General features: G+C 51.0%; 1 protein-coding gene across 7 annotated transcripts in view; it reads right to left on the reverse strand.

Annotated features, from left to right (window-relative positions):
* The window catches only part of AGAP1 (ArfGAP with GTPase domain, ankyrin repeat and PH domain 1), a 524,731-nt gene that overhangs the window by 66,028 nt on the left and 440,711 nt on the right, over positions 1-17,992 (reverse strand). For all 7 annotated transcript variants that reach the window (XM_035006807.1, XM_035006806.1, XM_035006805.1 and 4 more), the window contains 3 exons: positions 13,485-13,639; positions 10,308-10,398; positions 1,586-1,808 (listed from right to left, as the gene is read on the reverse strand). In XM_035006807.1, coding sequence (XP_034862698.1) covers positions 1,586-1,808; positions 10,308-10,398; positions 13,485-13,639 — 469 coding nt within the window. The remainder of the gene's footprint in view (positions 1-1,585; positions 1,809-10,307; positions 10,399-13,484; positions 13,640-17,992) is intronic.

Consider the following 17,992-nt stretch of genomic DNA (forward strand, 5'->3'; position numbering starts at 1 on the left):
GTGCCTGGACGCAGGCAACCCTCACTTAGGAATGAAGATGAAATGCATATAAAATATTTACCAGTTAAAAATATCAACCCCTATCTTCGTTACCTAAACGTTCTAAACGGTGGCTAATTATGACAAATGGAAAAACTTTTTTCCAACTCAGGATACTAAAAAATAATATATACACTCCTCTTACACATAAACAGTAAAATGCAGGAATAATTTTTTTCCCTAATTTATTTCAATGTTCTCTGCACTCCTACATGAAACTTGATCCAATTTCCAATCATATTTCATTGTTAGGCCTACACGTCCTCCAAGGAAACGGCATCTATGAAAAAAATCGATACTAAAACGCAAATTCGTCTTTTAAGAATGCTCCTCGCGGATGGTCTGCTACTTTCTACGCTTGTGTTAAACAGATCAAGATAAAGAATTTAAAGGAGAGTATCATTCCTCCCGTTTGCAGGAAGTCTGCCCACCTGGGTACTGCGTGGTCGAGCTCACCCGGCAAACGGAGGTGATGCCAGACAGACAAGGCTCTGGGCGCCTCTTCCTCCCCTCGCCCCCTCCCCGCAGGACACAGAACACGAAGAGCAGGTTAATAACACGCCAGCTTCATTCTCTAAAGTGAACCGAAGGTGGCACCACAAATTCATTTTTCAGCGTTCATGTAACAAAATCCACCGACTGCTCGCACAGGGTCGTGGCTTAGCGGCAGAAACCGACTTCTTACGGCTCACGTGGGGCCCGCCCACAGACCAGAGGTCTCATCGCCAGCAAAACAGGCCAGAGGAATTTAAAAAAGTGCTAATGATGGGAGACCCCTCCTCTCCCTTCACATCACACACCCGAGAAGCAAAAGCGGAAAGGGAGTCCCCCGGCCCCTCCTCCGGAGGCAGCCGCAGGGACCCGATGGCCCACTCAGTCTCTGTGAAGCAGGCTTTCTCGGAAGACATGCCATTTTATCACCTCTTAGGTACATTAAATATGTATGTGTACTCAAAAACGGTTTATAATAGCTGTAAATGAAAAATGAGAAAATAAATGGGCTCAAAATAAATGCGTTTTTTACACGGGGTAACAATTAACATTAATGAGGAGTCACCATACGTTACTCTGAACTCAGCTGCTTAAATGTGTTGGAAATATATTTTACAAAATAAAATATATTGTGTTACTGTAAGCTGGCTTACTGTAGGTCTGTGGGGGTGGGGAGGGAAACCAACTGAGTAGATGCTTTTCAAAGATAGAGGAATCACAAAATTAAAGAATCAAAAATTCATAATTAGTGTTCGCTGCACATCTTACTCCTATTAGAAATGTATTAATTAAAGTGATATATTCATAAGGTTGGAAGCTTAATACATTCCTAAGAGGGGGAGAGGAATCCCCAAGGTGTAAAAACAAACATAAAAAATCAGGGAGTCTGAATTATCCACGCCTGCTGAAAACCAATTTTAAAAACAGACGTTTCCATGCCGGGCCCCTCGGCATTCCTACAGGTCGCCAGGGCGGCTCCGGGGGAGGCCGTCGTTAAGGTCACTTCCCGTGCTGGCAGAAGGCCCCACAGCCACACGCCTGCCCACGTCCCTACCTTGTGGAGTCCAGTGAGGGCTTTGTCCGCCCCTGGCTGCTCTCTTCCCAGACGCTGTTGGCCAGCTCATTCCCAATGGATGACATCACCTTGATAAGCTCTATGGGCCAGTCGTCGAGGTCAAGAGAACGGACTCGAGAAAGGTGGGTGCCAAGGTTCCGGTGGATCCCTGAGCATTCGATGCACATGAGGGCTCCCAAGTTCAAACTGGCCCAGTTGGGATCTGTGGGAAGAGAGACGTCAGACCATCATCACTCATGCCAAATGCCCTCAGGATCTCCGGAACAAAAGGCCAGTTACTGGACTTCACATCCGGCTGTCCCTCCCTAGACTCACAGGGCCTACAAATGCCCTCTGGCCAGTCCTGCATGCTGATTTAGGCATCTCAAAAGGTTCGACATGTTGGGGATGCCTTTTAAAAATCTGGCTTTAGCCAAAGCTTAGGAATTTCCCACACAATAAACAGGTGCAGGCACTGGGTTGGACACAGAAATGCACGTTCTAATACCTCAATCGCAGCACCCTTGAGAGCGCAGATGCACATGGAAAAGAACCGTATATGACCTGGCATCCACAGTGGATGGCTGCTGACAGAGGGAAAGTGAGGGAGCGCTCCAGAGTATTTCCAAAGCTACAGTGTCCCTTAAAACCAGCCATTTCTGCAACTCTAGGCACATCTGAGTTTTCATTAGACATACGACCAACATGTTTGCAAAGTTCAAAGACAAAGGCAGGCACGCTACGACAAAGACATGGTTTTCAGTGATCTTACATTAAGGGCAACCACTGGAGCAGCTCCCAGCATCACTGCTGGCAAGATGGAGGGCAGGGTCTACCAGTTAGGTTCCGATCCGGCTGGATCAACCCTGACCTGCAGAATGAATGGCGATGCTTTAGGCTGTGATAACGCACCAAGGACAACAAATGAGTTTAGAGAACCCGGCTGGAACCCTTGAGCTGGGTCATTCCCTGTGTGAAAGTGGCTGGTGGCACCGAAGACAGAGGACTCAGGCCCAAGGTTGGCTTCGTGCCAGAATCCGCAGCTGATCTGCAAAGACGGGGTTCACCTGGACACTCAATGGCTTTAACCACCAACAGACGCAAGGAAGGCTTAAATGATCCAGGGATAACCAATATTTACTCTAGGTACACTTGAAGAGTCAACAAAAACCCAGGAATGGCCTTGTGCTAATTCATCAGAGATCAGCCAGCCATTTCTTTCATATCTAACACAGAGTCTGGGAGGTGGGGATGGATACCATGGGGGGGAACAGGAGAAGAGAGGTCTGTGACTCGGAGATGTTCTGAGTGGGAAGACGAAACATACGTCCCAAATAATAACAATAAATATAAATAGAACGAAGAAATGCAGACTACATGCGGAAGGGTAGAGTCAAAGGGAGAAATGCACAAACAGCGAGGGAAGGAAGAGGCCAGCCATAGCAGGTGCAGGAGGGCTGGCCTGGGCCCTGTGGGGTGGGGTGATCAGAAAAGACGGTGGGGTGGTGAACAGTTTGCAGAACAGCCCCGCCGCACCCCTTCATAGCCCAGCTCCTACACTGGCCACCTCTGAGCCTGCACCTCTCAATCCCACCTGGCCTCTACCCCCACCTGCCCCCTTGGAGCAGGGCAGCCAACGTCATGGGGCCGGGCAAGGTCAGGGCCGTGTTTAGGTATCATTTTACTTGACCTCTGGATACTTCTTCTTACAACACTGCCTTCATGTAGCTTTTTGGTCAATACCCTCCCTGGATTTTTCTAGCACTTGTCTGGCTCCCCAACTAGATTTCCTTCCCAATTCTTCTTCCTGAACCCACCCCTTACCTCAGGGGATTCTGCAGACTCATCTTCTGATGAGCAAACTCTACCCAAGCCATGGATCCCATTACGACCCAGCTGCTCACAACTACCCACAGATACCGCCCGCCTCAGGAGCGAGCACGGATAGACCCCTCTCTCCAAGCAGCTCCTGTAATGACCACTGTACGTCTGCGCTTGGAAATCTTGCAGGTACCTCCCTGTCCACATTTTGCCCTTGAACATCGTCTCTTGCCAGGGACAGCTCCCTGCCAGCGAATGGCACTGATTCACCCAGTTATTCAAGCTGGGATTCTGCGAATCGACCCTGATCCTTCCATCACCCCCAGGCCATCACCAAGTCTTGGTATTCGTCGCCTTCTTGCCCCACCACTCCCGCCCTGGTCCATGCCACGGTCACCACCAGGACAGGACGGAGCAGCCTCCCATCTGCGGCCTCGCCTTCTAATGCCCGCAGCCTGCATTCCGCACGGAAATGTGGTCTCCTAGGCGAATCTGACCGCGTCCTGCCCCTTCTCAAAACCCCTCCGTGGCTGCCATTTGCCCTTCGGATCTGACCCACAATCCTGACCAGCAGGATCAGAAGCCAGCCTGTCTTTGTGCACGTGTCTCTCAGGAGCCCTTCGGTTCCCTGACCCCCCAGTACTGCGCCCCTCTGCGTGGCCAGTGGCTCTTCCTGCTGGCCTCAGCACGCAGCTCGCTTCCTCTCAGCAGCTCCCAGCTGCCCCTGGGAGACCGTCACACCATGTGCGTCACTTCGCGTGTCGGGCAGGGCCAGGGGCACCGACCTCTTCTCGTTCGCCACACCCCAGAGCCCGCCTCAGTGAGCACTTTCAGGCAAAGGAACGAATGGCTCCACTAGAGCAGAGGACCCGTCCTGAGGGACCCCGACGACCCTGACCCCTGGGTTTGGGACTCGATGTACCACCGCCCCACCCCGTCCCCCTCCAAGCTTCAGAGACCAGCCTACACAGGACACATTTCAGTGACTGCGTGCAGATCTCCATGGAAATCAGAAATACCGAGGAACTGGGGCCGCGGGCGGGATGGCCTTGCCTCTGCCCCAACAGATGGGAACAACTTGTTGGCAGGTGTGAGCATGCATGTGTTGCCAGGGACACTGCCTGCGTTGCACACGTTGTTCCCTTTCGGACGCATCGGGGCGTCGCGGCCCTGGGCTGCCCCCGCAGGCCGACAGGTGAGTCCAGCGTGGCCTTAAAGCTCTGGATTGTCTCCAGTGTCCCGTCTAGCTTCAGGAGCCCCCGTCCCAGTGCAGAGACCACCTGTCAGCACACGCTCCACTGCCTCTCTGCCCCCCCCGCCCCCGCAAGCGTCTTCTGCTCTGCAGGCCTCGTGTGGGACATGAGGCTACTGATGTCCATCCCCGTGGGGCTGTCCTGAGGGTTACGCGTAGGGCTTCGATCCCACGGGGCAGACCAACGGGGAACAAACGAGATAAACACGCCACGTGTCGGGTAGGTGTGTGCTCTGAGGAAACCCGGCTAGGGAGAAGAGGGACACGGACCCGCGTGTGTCATTTTAACCCCGTGGTGGTCGGGGAAGGCTTCTTTGAGGGGACACGTGGGCAAAGACCCAAGGATGTCTTTATAGATATAGTTACATCATTTGTTTGTAATTTAAAAGTATATAGTTATATAGTTTGCGGTTTCTTTTTATGCCTGTGGGAAAAAGCAAGCAGCGGAAGAGAGAGGCTGAATGTGATCCTGCTACAGGCTTTGCTGGGACATCAAGAGACTGGGGAAGGGAGAGGGGAGGGGCGTGCCCTCCTATGCAGGTCTGGGGTACACAAAGACACGTTAAGAGAGGGTCCCAGACATCCAGTGGTACAACGGAAAAGCTGCTTCCACCATTCATACGACCTGGTGCGAGGAGTTCACGCCCGGGAGTTCCATCCGGGCGTCAGGCACCAGCCAGGAGGGAGGGCTCGGCTCTGCCAGGCGAGCAGGAGGGTCTCGTGGACGAGGGGTCTCGGAGCCGTGGAAAGGCTGCATTGCCTCTCCGGGTCTGTTCGTGCAGGGCAGGCTTACCGGCGACAACCACGCCAGGGCTCCAAACTCTTGGGCTCAAGGGCTCTGGAGGATGGACTCTCCCGAACACGTCAGTTATCTCTACGGCCGGATTTCCCAGAAGCAAGATGTCTGAAGGCTGCGACTCCTCAAGGGGCAGACGCTGAGGTTCTCCGAGCTCACTACGGATGGGCACCCCCGAGCTAAGGAAGCTCAGAGCCCGTTCTGGGGCCTACCAGGTGTAGACAGGCGGCTCCCGGCAGTCTGGCACATTCTTAGGAAGAACGATGGGTGGGTGGGGGGGGTCCCTATTGCTCCAAATCCCATGCGTCATGGAGATGCCCAAGTGCCACTCCCCCCGCCCCATGAGACACAGCTGAATGGCGGGGGCGGCAGAGTTTACAAGCCAGTAGGAATCATCCGGAGAGGGGTCTGTGGCACCCGGAGCCTGAGGTTCCTCCCATGTGACCACCGGACACAGGACCACGAAGCGAAGGGCCCGGCTCTCAGGGGGACAGAAAGCCAATGGAAGGGCCCACATCTTCAAGTCCCCCTCAATCCTCTCTTAAGATCCCTTTATAATGATAAAAGGAATGGGCTCATTTTTTTTTTTTTAAAGATTTTATTTATTTATTTGAGAGAGAGAATGAGAGAGAGAGCACGAGAGGGAGGAGGGTCAGAGGGAGAAGCAGACTCCCCGCCGAGCAGGGAGCCCGATGCGGGACTCGATCCCGGGACTCCAGGATCATGACCTGAGCCAAAGGCAGTCGCTCAACCAACTGAGCCACCCAGGCGCCCAGGAATGGGCTCATTTAAAGATAGGTTTAAGGAGTCGGGAAAGGTGTTCCAAAGAACAAGGACAGAAAATCTTTGGAATTACCACCCACTTGAATCACAGTCAACTTATTTTTTATGTGTGCATAGTTACGTGGAAGAAATGCACCACACACAAGACTTCCTCTTGCTTCTGTTCACTGAACAATCTACATATGCACTTGCTATTAAAAATAATCCTTGGTGTTGGAACACTTCATTTATCGCCTAATTCCTTCACTGCTGGTGTCGGAGCCGACCGCCACCTTTGTCCCCGACAACGCTTCGGAGGACAGGGGCACGTGCTTTGTTCCTGCTTCCGTGCTGTCCACCACGGCCGAGAGAGTGGCCACTGTCCCCTAACTTGATCCCGTCTCCGCAGAGAACACACCAAGCTATCTGGGACCCAAAAACGTCATTTTCTTATTCTCAATTTCTGCTTTCTCAAACGAAACAAAACAAAAAAACCCCCAAAAAGCCAAATAAACAAACCAGAAAACAAATTAAAAGAGGAAGTCCTTTAATCAGTAAAAAGGACAAAAACCCGCCTAGGCTATACACCAGCCAGGGGCCCGGTTCCCAGGCCCCGAGGCAGAGGGCAGGATGCACCTCCCTGCGTTTCGGCTTCAGCAGCAGAGTAGGGAAGCCCCGATCCTGCTGGGGCCCAAGCAAGCATCCCACACGTTTGTGGCCTGGCCACCTCCTCCTGCCGGAACCCTCTGGAAGCATGAGCGATGACCCCCCAGCTCTGGTGCTGGGGACCCCCGGGAAGGTGCAGGCAGGACCGGGTCCCCCGGTGAAATCAGGCTCTACCGGCCCCACAGAATGCGGCAACCTCTTCTTGACCAGAAACCAGAGCCTCTCCTTACATTTAATGATTGACTACTGCATGTACGTGCACACACGGAAATACAGGCCACTCAATATCCAATTTCCCAAGACACAGGTGCTCACTATACAATTAGATGACCCGGATCACCAGAGACCCGACCAATTTCAGAAATAGGTGGGGGTCAGCATTCTGGAATACATCCTTACAGACCTTTTCTGCCTAAATTCCTAAAGTGATTCACCACGATCTCCTTGACTCACTGCCTCAATACTTTCTCATTTCCAATGCATTATAAAGTTTCTCCATCTCAATTAATATATTTTTTTACATAACTTACTTTTTAAATTTTTAACATCACTTTTTTTTTTTTAAAGATTTTATTTATTTATTAAAGAGAGAGAGCAGGGGCAGAGGGAGAAGGAGAAGCAGACTCCCTGCTGAGCAGAGAGCCTGACGTGGGGCTCGATCCCAGGACACTGGGATCATGACCTGAGCTGAAGGCAGCCGCTTAACCGACTGAGCCACCCAGGCGCCCTTAACATCACTTTTTAAGGTTGCACATTATTGCACTGAGAAGACATCACTATCAATGGTTCTTCCAGTTTTGCACATTTGGGATGTTCTGATTTTTTGCTCTGTAAACAGCGCTGTGATGAACACCTTTGAAGCTATGTCTCTGGGCCCCTTTGCTCATTCCCATGGGCTTGGTTCCTGGAGGACCCAGCTGGAGGGTAGGGCATCCCCTTGCCTGAGGCTTTTTATGTACACTGCCAAACGGCTCGGGGAGGTTTTACAGGTCATCATCAGTGTAGGGGTGGTGCCCTTCCCAGCATTTGCACCAAAATTAAGTATTTTGATTTTAAAAAACAAAAAGTCTTTGCCAACGTGTCCTGGTGTCCTTGATCTCTGTAATACAGCAGAGAGGCAAGGAGCTCCGCTTGCTATTTCTGTGACCCGGGACATATAACTCGAAATATAACTCCCCCCGCAGACTCCGCATTTCCTCCCCTGTAAGTGGGGCCGTGGGGCCGACCGCAGCACCAACATTCAGTCACAAGAACTAAAAAAAACAGTGCCCTGGTGGGTTTGGCACAGGCCTGACGGAGACAAAGTGTTTAAAGAATGGGAGCTTGCGATCTCTTTTTTCTCCGGAATTGTCACACTCGGCCTCTCCCCGCTCCCTTCGTCCCTGTGTATCTGCTCAGGGGCCTCCCTTCCCCACAGCTCCGCACCCCCAACCCCACACCTGGCACTCGAGCGACCCACCTGCTCACAGAAAGGACTCCTGACCTCCTCGTACCATGTGCCTCGTACCATGAAGCCTGCAAGCCATGGAAATCGTCCCTCTTAAGGGGCTCCGGCTGTATGGTGGAAATTATCGTAGGCACTTCTCCTAATGGAGGCTCTGACAGCTTTAAAAATTCTTACTTTAACAACTTTTTGGTAAAAACGCACACTTAATAAGTACTCTCTTGTAACTTCCTTTCACGACACATTTTGAAAGTAAAATTTAAAACTTCACACAAAAGAAGATACTTTACAGAAGTTCATCAAGACACCTGAAGAAGAGACCCCTCCTCTCCCCTGGGGGCCACAGACACTGGCCTGGTGACCTTCCCCGATCCTGCCCTACAGCACAGTGGCTGCTCAGGGGAGGCTCCCCCCTGCCCTTTACGCTAACAACCTGAGTTAGTGCCTACCTTCTCCTGTTTACCATCCCCCACAGCGGCCTCCTCCTCTCTCCACTGTCCTGTTCCAATCTACAGGAGATGGTAGGGCCAGGCCCATCTTCCCAAGCATAGCTCAGAATCCATCTCACTCCTGCTCTGAAACTCAAAGGAGTTCCCACTGTTTACAGATGAAGAGAAAGGCTCTAATGTTCTCCACTTATCATCCTCACCTCCACTTAGCATCCTCACCCCTGCCCCCGCACTGAACATCCTCGCCTCCACCCCACTGAGCATCCTCACCTTCCCCCACTGAGCATCCTCACCTCTCTCAGCTCCAACCAGCCTCCAACCTGAGCAGCAGGTGCATGTCCTGCTATTCCCCTGACGCCATGACTCCTTCAGCCCCTCTAAACACCAACTTCTGCACAAAGTCTGCTTGAGTTGCCGTGTGCAATGTAACAGCCCTTCGCCATGGTGGCAGGTTCCGTGGTCTCTGGGTCCCACCTTGCCCACCAGGCTCGGGCTCCAGGATGGCCAGGACCATATCACATGCCTGTGATTCCCAGGTGACACCGAGCCTGGGGCCAGTGACTTTCACCTGGTCTCAACTGGATCTCCCTCTCATCAAAACTTTGTGGGCTTTGTTTGTTCTTTAAAGATTTTTACTGATTTATTTGAGAGAGAGAAGAGAGCATGCACAAGCAGCAGGAAGGGCAGAGGGAGAGGGAGAAGCAGACTCTCTGCTGAGCAGGCAGTGGGATGTGGGGCTCGATCCCAGCACCCTGGGATCATGACCTGAGCCGAAGGCAGGAACTTAACCAATTGAGCCCCCCAGGTGCCCCGCATCAAAACTTTGTTTTTTAGTAACAACAACAAAAAATACGACTGGAAAAAGTTTACTGAATGCCGCTAGCACTGGGCTAAGGGCTGGGATGTAGAGAACTAAAAGTCAGTCTTTAACCTCAAGGATGACAACAAGATGACTTTCTCAGAGGGAAGAGAGTATTCCGCATTGCACGGCGGGAAGCACCAAGTAAAACTGGGTCACTCGAAGGCACGAAGCAGTTATGATGAAGTCTATCAGTTCAATCAAAGGCTTTAGTGGACAGCGAATTTCACATTAAAAAAAAGAGAAAGGCCTTTTGATGCCAAAATCCAGAATATATGATTCTGCAATGAAAAATACCAACCCCAGAAATCTCTGGGCAGGAATTAACAATTGTGCTGTATTTTCATGAGAAAGCAAACAAGCATATGATCACTGATGAAGCAAAAGGTTAATTCCTGGGTACGGCACGGAATCTGGGCGTGCGCCCGCCCCCCTGGTGTGACGGCTGCTCATCCGGGGGCCGGAGGCAGAAGGCAAACCCATGCTTTCGTGTGCAGGGTACTGTGTTAGGATAAAATCCAAACACGAGTATTTCAATTCTTTAAAAGTCGTCACGTCACATCATAAACCTTACGTGCTGCATGACCGAAGTGGGTCCACTGCACTCTGGGCGTCACCAGACCACCCCACCTCCCGTGTCCCGGGCCCGGCCCCTTCCCCGGCCCACACTTACTCTGGGTCTCGCAGTCCACGCAGTGGGAGTTCCCGCGGATGTTTCGTATCGACTGCAAGGCCATGGCCTCACTCTGGCTCGTCAGTCGGGACTGGGCATAGGAAGACAAAGGCAAGAGGTAAGAACCCCGGGAGACACTGACGCGTCCCCGAGTAACGTCGGGGCAAAATCAAATCATTCGTCAGCAGATACAGGATGAGGACCGTTTAAAGCAGCCACTCCTCTTCTGAGTCTTTGGGGAAAAAGCATGACTGCCCGAGAATGCTTCGAGCCCCGTGTTAAGACCTGTCAGATGAGAGGCCTCGACCTGGAGTGAGGACAGAGGTAGTTCTGGATCATTCGCGAGTGAACACAGACCAACCACCACCCGGAGAATGGAAGTGGTTAACGGGCCCTGTTGTGTCGGCTTGCTCTGAAGATGGAAGAATGGGAAATAATCTGCTTATGAGCCACGGGTCAGGGCTTAATCGGCGCCACGAGACACGGCTCATGATTCCTCGCCAGGAAGCCACGTCCACACCACGCTTCATGCCTTAGAGATGGCACTTTTCACATTAAGAGTATCTCAGTTGCTATGGCAACGAAGTCACTAAGGAGGGTGGAGGGCAGGGAGGGGCATCTGTTCTTAAACTGATACTTAACCCCCTTCTCTCTACAAGTTAAAGAAATACCTAAGGGGAAAAGAACAACGGAAGAATTTATAAGCTATGATGTGATCATCCATACTTAAGTTTTATTGACAGTATGATATCTATTCTTCTAGCCTGTTTTTAAAAGCACATCTGTACACATATGTGTACTTAAAAAAAAGCCAGCCTGTATTGCTCTGGAACGTGCACTTTTAGCCCAGGGACACAGGGTCACTTCTCAATGCACCCCGCATTCTCCCACGTCATCATTTTGAGTGGCTGCACACCCTGCCGCTTAGAAGAACTTCTTTCTGAAGTTTTCTTTGATGGACATCTAGGTGGTTTCCAATTTTTCTCCACTGTAAATAGTGCTGTAAAGAACTCACTTATTGCTAAAACTTTGCCTGCATTTGTCATTACTTACTGATGACAAATTTTTGGAAGCAGAGGTGCCAGGTACAAGGGTATGTGCTGCTTTTAAGCTAACTTTTTTTTTTTAAGTAAGCTCCATGCTCAATGTGGGTCTCAAACTCACGACCTCAAGGTCAAACAAAAGTTGCATGCCCTACCGAACTGAGCCAGCCAGGCGCCCCAGGATACAAACTGCTCCTAAAGGCTGCCGATGCATACCCCCAAATTTCAGAGGACACTTAAAACAAGCTTCATTTTTATGTCGGAATTTATAAACTGAATCATCTCATGTCAAATCGTCTGATGTGGGATGACTGATTGCTTACTGCCTAATAATATAAATTATACTTTCTTTGCTTCCATTCTCTAATTAGCATAATGCATTATGAAGATTTTATTCCTTTTGGTCGGATATCCCAGGATTCAAAGTGTATTTAACAATTTATGTTGGCATCTGGAGTATGTGTGTATGTGTGCACAGAGGGATGTGTCTGTCTGTCTACCTGACTTTCACAGCAGATGTACGTATACGTACGCCCCTGCCTGAATTATTCACAGGCAGCCAAAATTTCTTAGAGCTCACTCTCAACTGAGTCTGCATTTTCCCTTCAGCTATTCCTTGGATGGGACTTCCATACTGTGCACTCTGACACCTATTCAGCAAACACCCAAGGTGAACAGGTGGGAGCCTGTCTTCCCTGGTGCTCGTGAGTCCTCCGAGGGAGAGAGCCCCCCACCCCGAGCACACGCGGCTAGTGAAAGGGACAGCATTGTAGGCCAGTGTTTGTGTCAGGCCCAGAAGTGATGCTGAGTCCGGCAAGGGCGTGAAATGGAAACAAGAGACGGGAGATTTAGATCTTCCTGAATCCTGAGGATGTGGCATGGATTCAGGTATGATGTGAAATACTGTGATTGTGTACAAAATCTGGAGGATGTGTCTGTCTGTTTGGCCACGTGCTCTCCCCACTCCTGTTCTGAAACTAGATTCCCATGCTTTGCGTGTGATGTATGTGGTCAATCCCCGTCCATGAGGAGATCCAGAAGCTTCCTTGCATTTGCTTCAGGAGCCCTGTCTGTGGACGTGAGTTAGTAAAGCCAAGGTTCTCAGAAGGGAGAGGCACTGATTCTCCCCACCTTGGTATAAAACACCTTTAAAGAAAAGAAGCAAATTACATTATAATAATAACGGCTGTGGTCTGGTTTACCCTGGTTAAAGAGGGTAATAAAGTAAGACACTCCATCTTTCTGAAAGATAGACTCCCTTCTTAATGCCGAAGCTGAGCATAAATCATTGGCAGAGGTTTCTTCAAATGGTCACAAATCAGGGTGCAGGTCGGTGGGCAATGCTCTTTCTCTCCTTTTCTAGTTGATCATAGTTTGAAAAATCGACATGCTCTGAGACTTTACAATGTCCCAGAGAAGGGGTTGAGAACATCCAAGCTACTAAGTAATGAATGAGAAAAAAGCCATAATGGGAATATCACTGGCAGTGGTCTAGAAAATGTGGCTTACAGTTTGTTTTGTTTTTCTGGCTGAACAATTGCAAAGAATCACCTCCGATTACTGAATAAAACACTGAGCAGGCTTTATCAGCAGAGTTTAGAGAATGGACACGGTCTCCTCCCCAAACGCCCTGCATGCTCATCTTCGGGCCTCTGCTTTTCCTTTACATCCGTAACAAGACTCAGTGCTGTAACTTGACATGGGTTTGAATTTTGTGCACTTGTGAGGAGAGAACAGTGCATCTTTTAAGCCTCCCTCTCCTCTCCTGAGTGTATGCTGCGTAAAACAAAGTAAATGTCAACGCATACACCACAAGAGTCTAAAAGATCCCATCACCCACCATAAAAAGGTCAATGCTTTCTATTTGGGATTAGTTGAGAGAGTCAAGATCTAAAACGGGATGTTCTGCCATAGGAACACAGTTAGGCTAGGATACTCATACTTGATACGTATCGACACAAAGTGTTTTTATTCTTTTCAATTATTTAGCTTTTCGCTCAGAAAGGATAACTGGGTCTTGTCAATCACACACATCATATGATGCTTCCCCTCCCTCGGGCATTCCTCTGGGCCTCCACTTCCCTTAACGATCAGTGGCTCTTGATTTCGGGGGGCAGCCGGCCAAGGGTCTTACCTTATTCTTGCTGCTCTCACACGACTGTAGGCTGGCTAGGATCTGGCTCTCGATGGCTTGGACCCACGCATCTCGCTCCTCATATGTGCTGCCTTCGAAGTGCCACGTCTGGCCGGTGAGGGACACGATGATAAACTCAAAGTTTTCTTCTTGTTCTGAAACACAGAGTGGTGGAGATGAAGAGTTTAGCTTTCATGAGACCGCAGCCCCTCTGCCCGTCCTCGGTCATAAAAGTGCCTTTGGGTTCAATCGCGCCTGCATGGGGCCGGCGGCACACACAGGACCGGCCGGCTACACAGCGGAGATCTGAATCCGCAGACCTCCCAACACGCAAGATTTGGTTCCTAAAGCCAGCGCGGTTTAGCTGGGTTTCAATCAATGCTCGGGGGATGAGGAAAAATGAAAATCAGTGTGTGATGTCCGTGTCTCTGTGCTGGGCACAGAGGAAGCCACTCGGGAAAAGAACACTGGCACTCACCGCACCATGGAGATATCTGTGGGGGTGAAAATTCAGTTAATAGCACTAATCTCAGAGTAGTCTTGATTTCTTTCAGGCACCTGCATGTAGATCCACAGATACACCAACCGCAAACAGGGATGCCTGGGGGTTTCTGTTCTCTGATGGCAGAAGACCCAATCCCGTGAGGAAGGCTTTCATCTTTCACTCCATCGTCTTCCACCTGGAGAGTGAGTGGGACTCCAGGTGATCTGAGGCGACATCACGGCTGCCACGGGGCGACCGTCTGCACAGGGAAGAGTGGGACCTGCAATCAAATCCTGCTGTACCACTTGCCACTGTGGGGTCGTTGGACGGACTTGACTCCTCCGAGGCGCACTTCCTTACCCTTAACATGGGGGAAAAGGCCGCCTACTCCACAGTGTTATCCACTCGCTCAGTGATGTGTGCCGCTCAGGCTGACACGGCCTGGGCCACGGGAGACCCTCTGCTCTCGTCTAGCCCCACTCCTGCCACGGAGATGAAAGGGACGGGGCGCCATATATAAACAGCATGACCAGTTACCAATAACTGCGGAGAAATCTCGAGCTGGAGTTTTAGGCACATCTCATTTGAGCCGTAGTTTCCAGTCACTGGGCCATGACGCAGCTGCATTACGATCGCCCCGTGAGCAGCTATTAACCACCTATGACCTGCCAAGTGGAGCCCTGCCTAGGTGACCACTCTGTCACCTGCATGTGGTCACATCTACCGCACCAAGCCCCGATCTTCCACACTCTCGGCTCCCGAGCATCCCTCCCAGCCCCTGCCCTCCAGCCCCTGCCCTTCGCCCAGCTCCCTGCTGTCCAGGTCAGCCCCGCCCTTCTTGAGGCTGCTCGCTCAGAGCCCTGCCCCCCTGGAGCCCCTCAGCCCCGAGACAAGGAGGCTGTTCCGCGCATCATGTCCTTCCCTGCTTCCCTCTGTCTCAGGAGAGGAGCAGCCTCGGCCACTGTGGCTGATGGACCCTCCCACCTGATCCCAGGAACGGGAAGTTTCTTAATGCACAGCCAGCTCTGGGGAACCACTTCCCTAAATGAGCACCAACTGCCTTAGAAACAGGACCACGCTACTTTTACATAAAATCTTTACGCATTCTGATGATAACGGTATTGTGCTCCACGTAAAATCACTATTTTAGAACTTAGTCCCCTGGGGAGCTGTGAACAGTACCCGAAGGAGGGAAGGTGGGTACGTCCATTGGCCAAACCACTGCTGAAGGCCTTCTGTTAATGCACCCGGTCTCAGGGAATGTGAATGACGTTTGTCTGACAAGAGGGTCCAGCGCTTCCATCGGCTTCTCAAAGGTCTATGACAATCCTGGAGTTGTTAAAATCTCCTGTGATGTGGGCGCACTGTGGGGCGCAGCTGCCGAGTGTGGGTCAGGCCTGGCCCTGGCTGAACCCCAAAAGGGGCCAAGCTGGGCTTCATGTGGAGAAGACCCGGCAGAGCTCGGGGAAGGGGCTGAAGGAGATGCCCCATGAAGAGCAAGGGCAGGGTCCCCGGAAGGCATTGAGAGACATGGGAGCCTCAGCTGGCGGGGTGGGGGGGTGTCTCCTGCTTGCTTGCAGGGTATGTATGTGTGCATTCCACGCTCCCTGACTCTCTTTGGCTCGAGTTCTGGAGAGATGGTGATAAGAGTTCAGACGTGAGAGGGCATCGGAAATTCTACCCCAATCTATTGTGCTCTTGAGCAGGAGAACAAATGACCCATGTGTTTACACAAAGCAGAGCAGTGCACCTGCTGTGGAACAGGGCGGGGCGGGGGGAAGGCCGGGGGGTGTCTGTCCCCCCATCCAGGGATGCCCTTGGACACCCACGGCCTTGCTGGGATTTTCAACTTAAAAACTGAGGGGGTGCCTGGGTGGCTCAGTTGGCTGAGTGTCCGACTCTCGATCTGGGCGGGGGTCATGATCTCGGGGTCCTGGGATCGAGCCCCACATCGGATTCCTGGCTCAGTGTGGAGTCTGCTTGGGATTCTCTCTCTGCCTCTCCCTCTTTCTAAATGAATAAATAAAATCTTAAAAAATGGGGCGCCTGGGTGGCTCAGATGGTTAAGCGTCTGCCTTCGGCTCAGGTCATGATCCCAGGGTTCTAGGATCGAATCCCGCATCGGGTTCCCTGCTAGGCAGGAAGTCTGCTTCTCCCTCTGCCTCTCTCTCTCTCTCTGACTCTCATGAATAAATAAATAAAACATTAAAAAAAATCTTAAAAAAAAAAAGACCCTTAAAACCTTGCTGTGACTTACAAATAGGTCTCCCCATGACTGACCCACAATTACACCTTGCAATTATTGGCTGAGACACATCTGTGGATTTTTAAAGGCCTAGTTTCTCGATCCATGGGGTTTAATGTCCTAACACTATAAATTACAAATCTCTTCTACACTGAATTTTGTAAGACAGTACCCTGACTTCATGTATTTTATGCAAAACCACCCAGTGAACTGGTAGGCGAGATAAGAAAGGACATAAGTCACAGTCAGGCCATCGGGAAAACTTGCTAATTCGTGGATGCAACGTGACAACTGTTGATTACATCTACCGAACAGGCTCACACTTGTCTTAATCTGTGAAATTCAAATGCACAACAAAAGTCCTTCTGATCAAGAATTTTTGACCTCTCAGTGAAAAAAAAATTTACAACCAGTAGCTTCCCAGTTAAATTTCTGCACAACTGGCCTGCCACAAAGCCTTCCAGCCAGAATCACGAGCTACATGCCCTGGAACTAAGGGAAAGAACTGAGCTTGCCTTCCAATGATGATGTCTCAGGCACGTGGCTACCAGGCCCCAAGCGGCGGCGGGGGGGGAAGGGTTCCAGCACTCGGGAGACATCGTCTGGGGGGGACCGGCACACACATGCCCTCAGATGATTCGGCACAAAGCAGTGAGAATACTGATGGGGGTCTGTGGCCCAGGGGCACCGATATTTTTTGCTTCATTCCAATGCGGTAGCTGTTACGGAGCGTTCTCCACTGAAACACTCGCAAGAGCTCCTGCAAAGACCAGACTTTCGAATTCAACTGCGAGAGCAGAGTTGGCTTCGTCCTATTAATTACGTAAACAGGACTTACCTAGGTATGCAAAATCGACTCATGGGAGTAAATACAGTTAACTGTTGACAGGAACGTCAGACTTCATTTCTTGCAAATCTCCAAATGGGACTCTCCCTACAGCATCTCCTCTGTGGCTTCTCCATCACTTTCAAAGTCAATCCCACCACTTGTCTTCTCCCTCTACTTGGACTGGACGCAAGTTTCCTTTTCTAGCATCTTCTATGCCACCCAACATTCCTGTCTGTATTTGCGCACTATCTGCGGATGCAACAGCCAACTCTGGGACGCCACACCCTTGAGAAGTGAATCCCCCCTAGTGCGTCCTCTTCAGAGGGAGCCTGGAGGAAATTCAGCTTCTCAGAGATGACCCGTGGGCCCTTCCTACTCTGAGACGCTGTGGGAGGGAAGCAGGACAGTTCTCAACGTTTTGTAACAAGAGAGCTTTGAGCAGCTGCCCGGCATCGGTGTGAAGGGTCCCAGGGCTGGCTGCAGGCTCTTGGAGAACGAGTGCTCCACTCAGCTAGCAGTATCTGCCCTAGGGGAACCCGGGGTGCACTCGGCACACCTGCCATCGCTTTGCCATGCTCAGCCAGAGTTCTCTTTCTAGCTTGTACATCACAGCTGCTGCTTCTTCCTTCCTGGCCCTCCTTTGCCGACCACCGGTGAATATATACCCCGGTTTAGTTCATGGCCTCCCCGCCCCCTCACCGCTCCTGAGAGTTCATTTCCTTCCAAAGCGTAGACAGTCACTTCTTTTTTTTTTTTTTTTAAAGATTTTATTTATTTATTTGAGAGAGAGAATGAGAGAGAGAGCACATGAGAGGGGGGAGGGTCAGAGGGAAAAGCAGACCCCCTGCTGAGCAAGGAGCCCGATATGGGACTCGATCCCGGGACTCCAGGATCATGACCTGAGCCGAAGGCAGTCGCTTAACCAACTGAGCCACCCAGGCGCCCCAGTC

The sequence above is a fragment of the Mirounga leonina genome, unplaced genomic scaffold (genome assembly GCF_011800145.1).
Source record: "Mirounga leonina isolate KUSES-001 unplaced genomic scaffold, KU_Mleo_1.0 Mir_151, whole genome shotgun sequence".
Taxonomy (NCBI): domain Eukaryota; kingdom Metazoa; phylum Chordata; class Mammalia; order Carnivora; family Phocidae; genus Mirounga; species Mirounga leonina.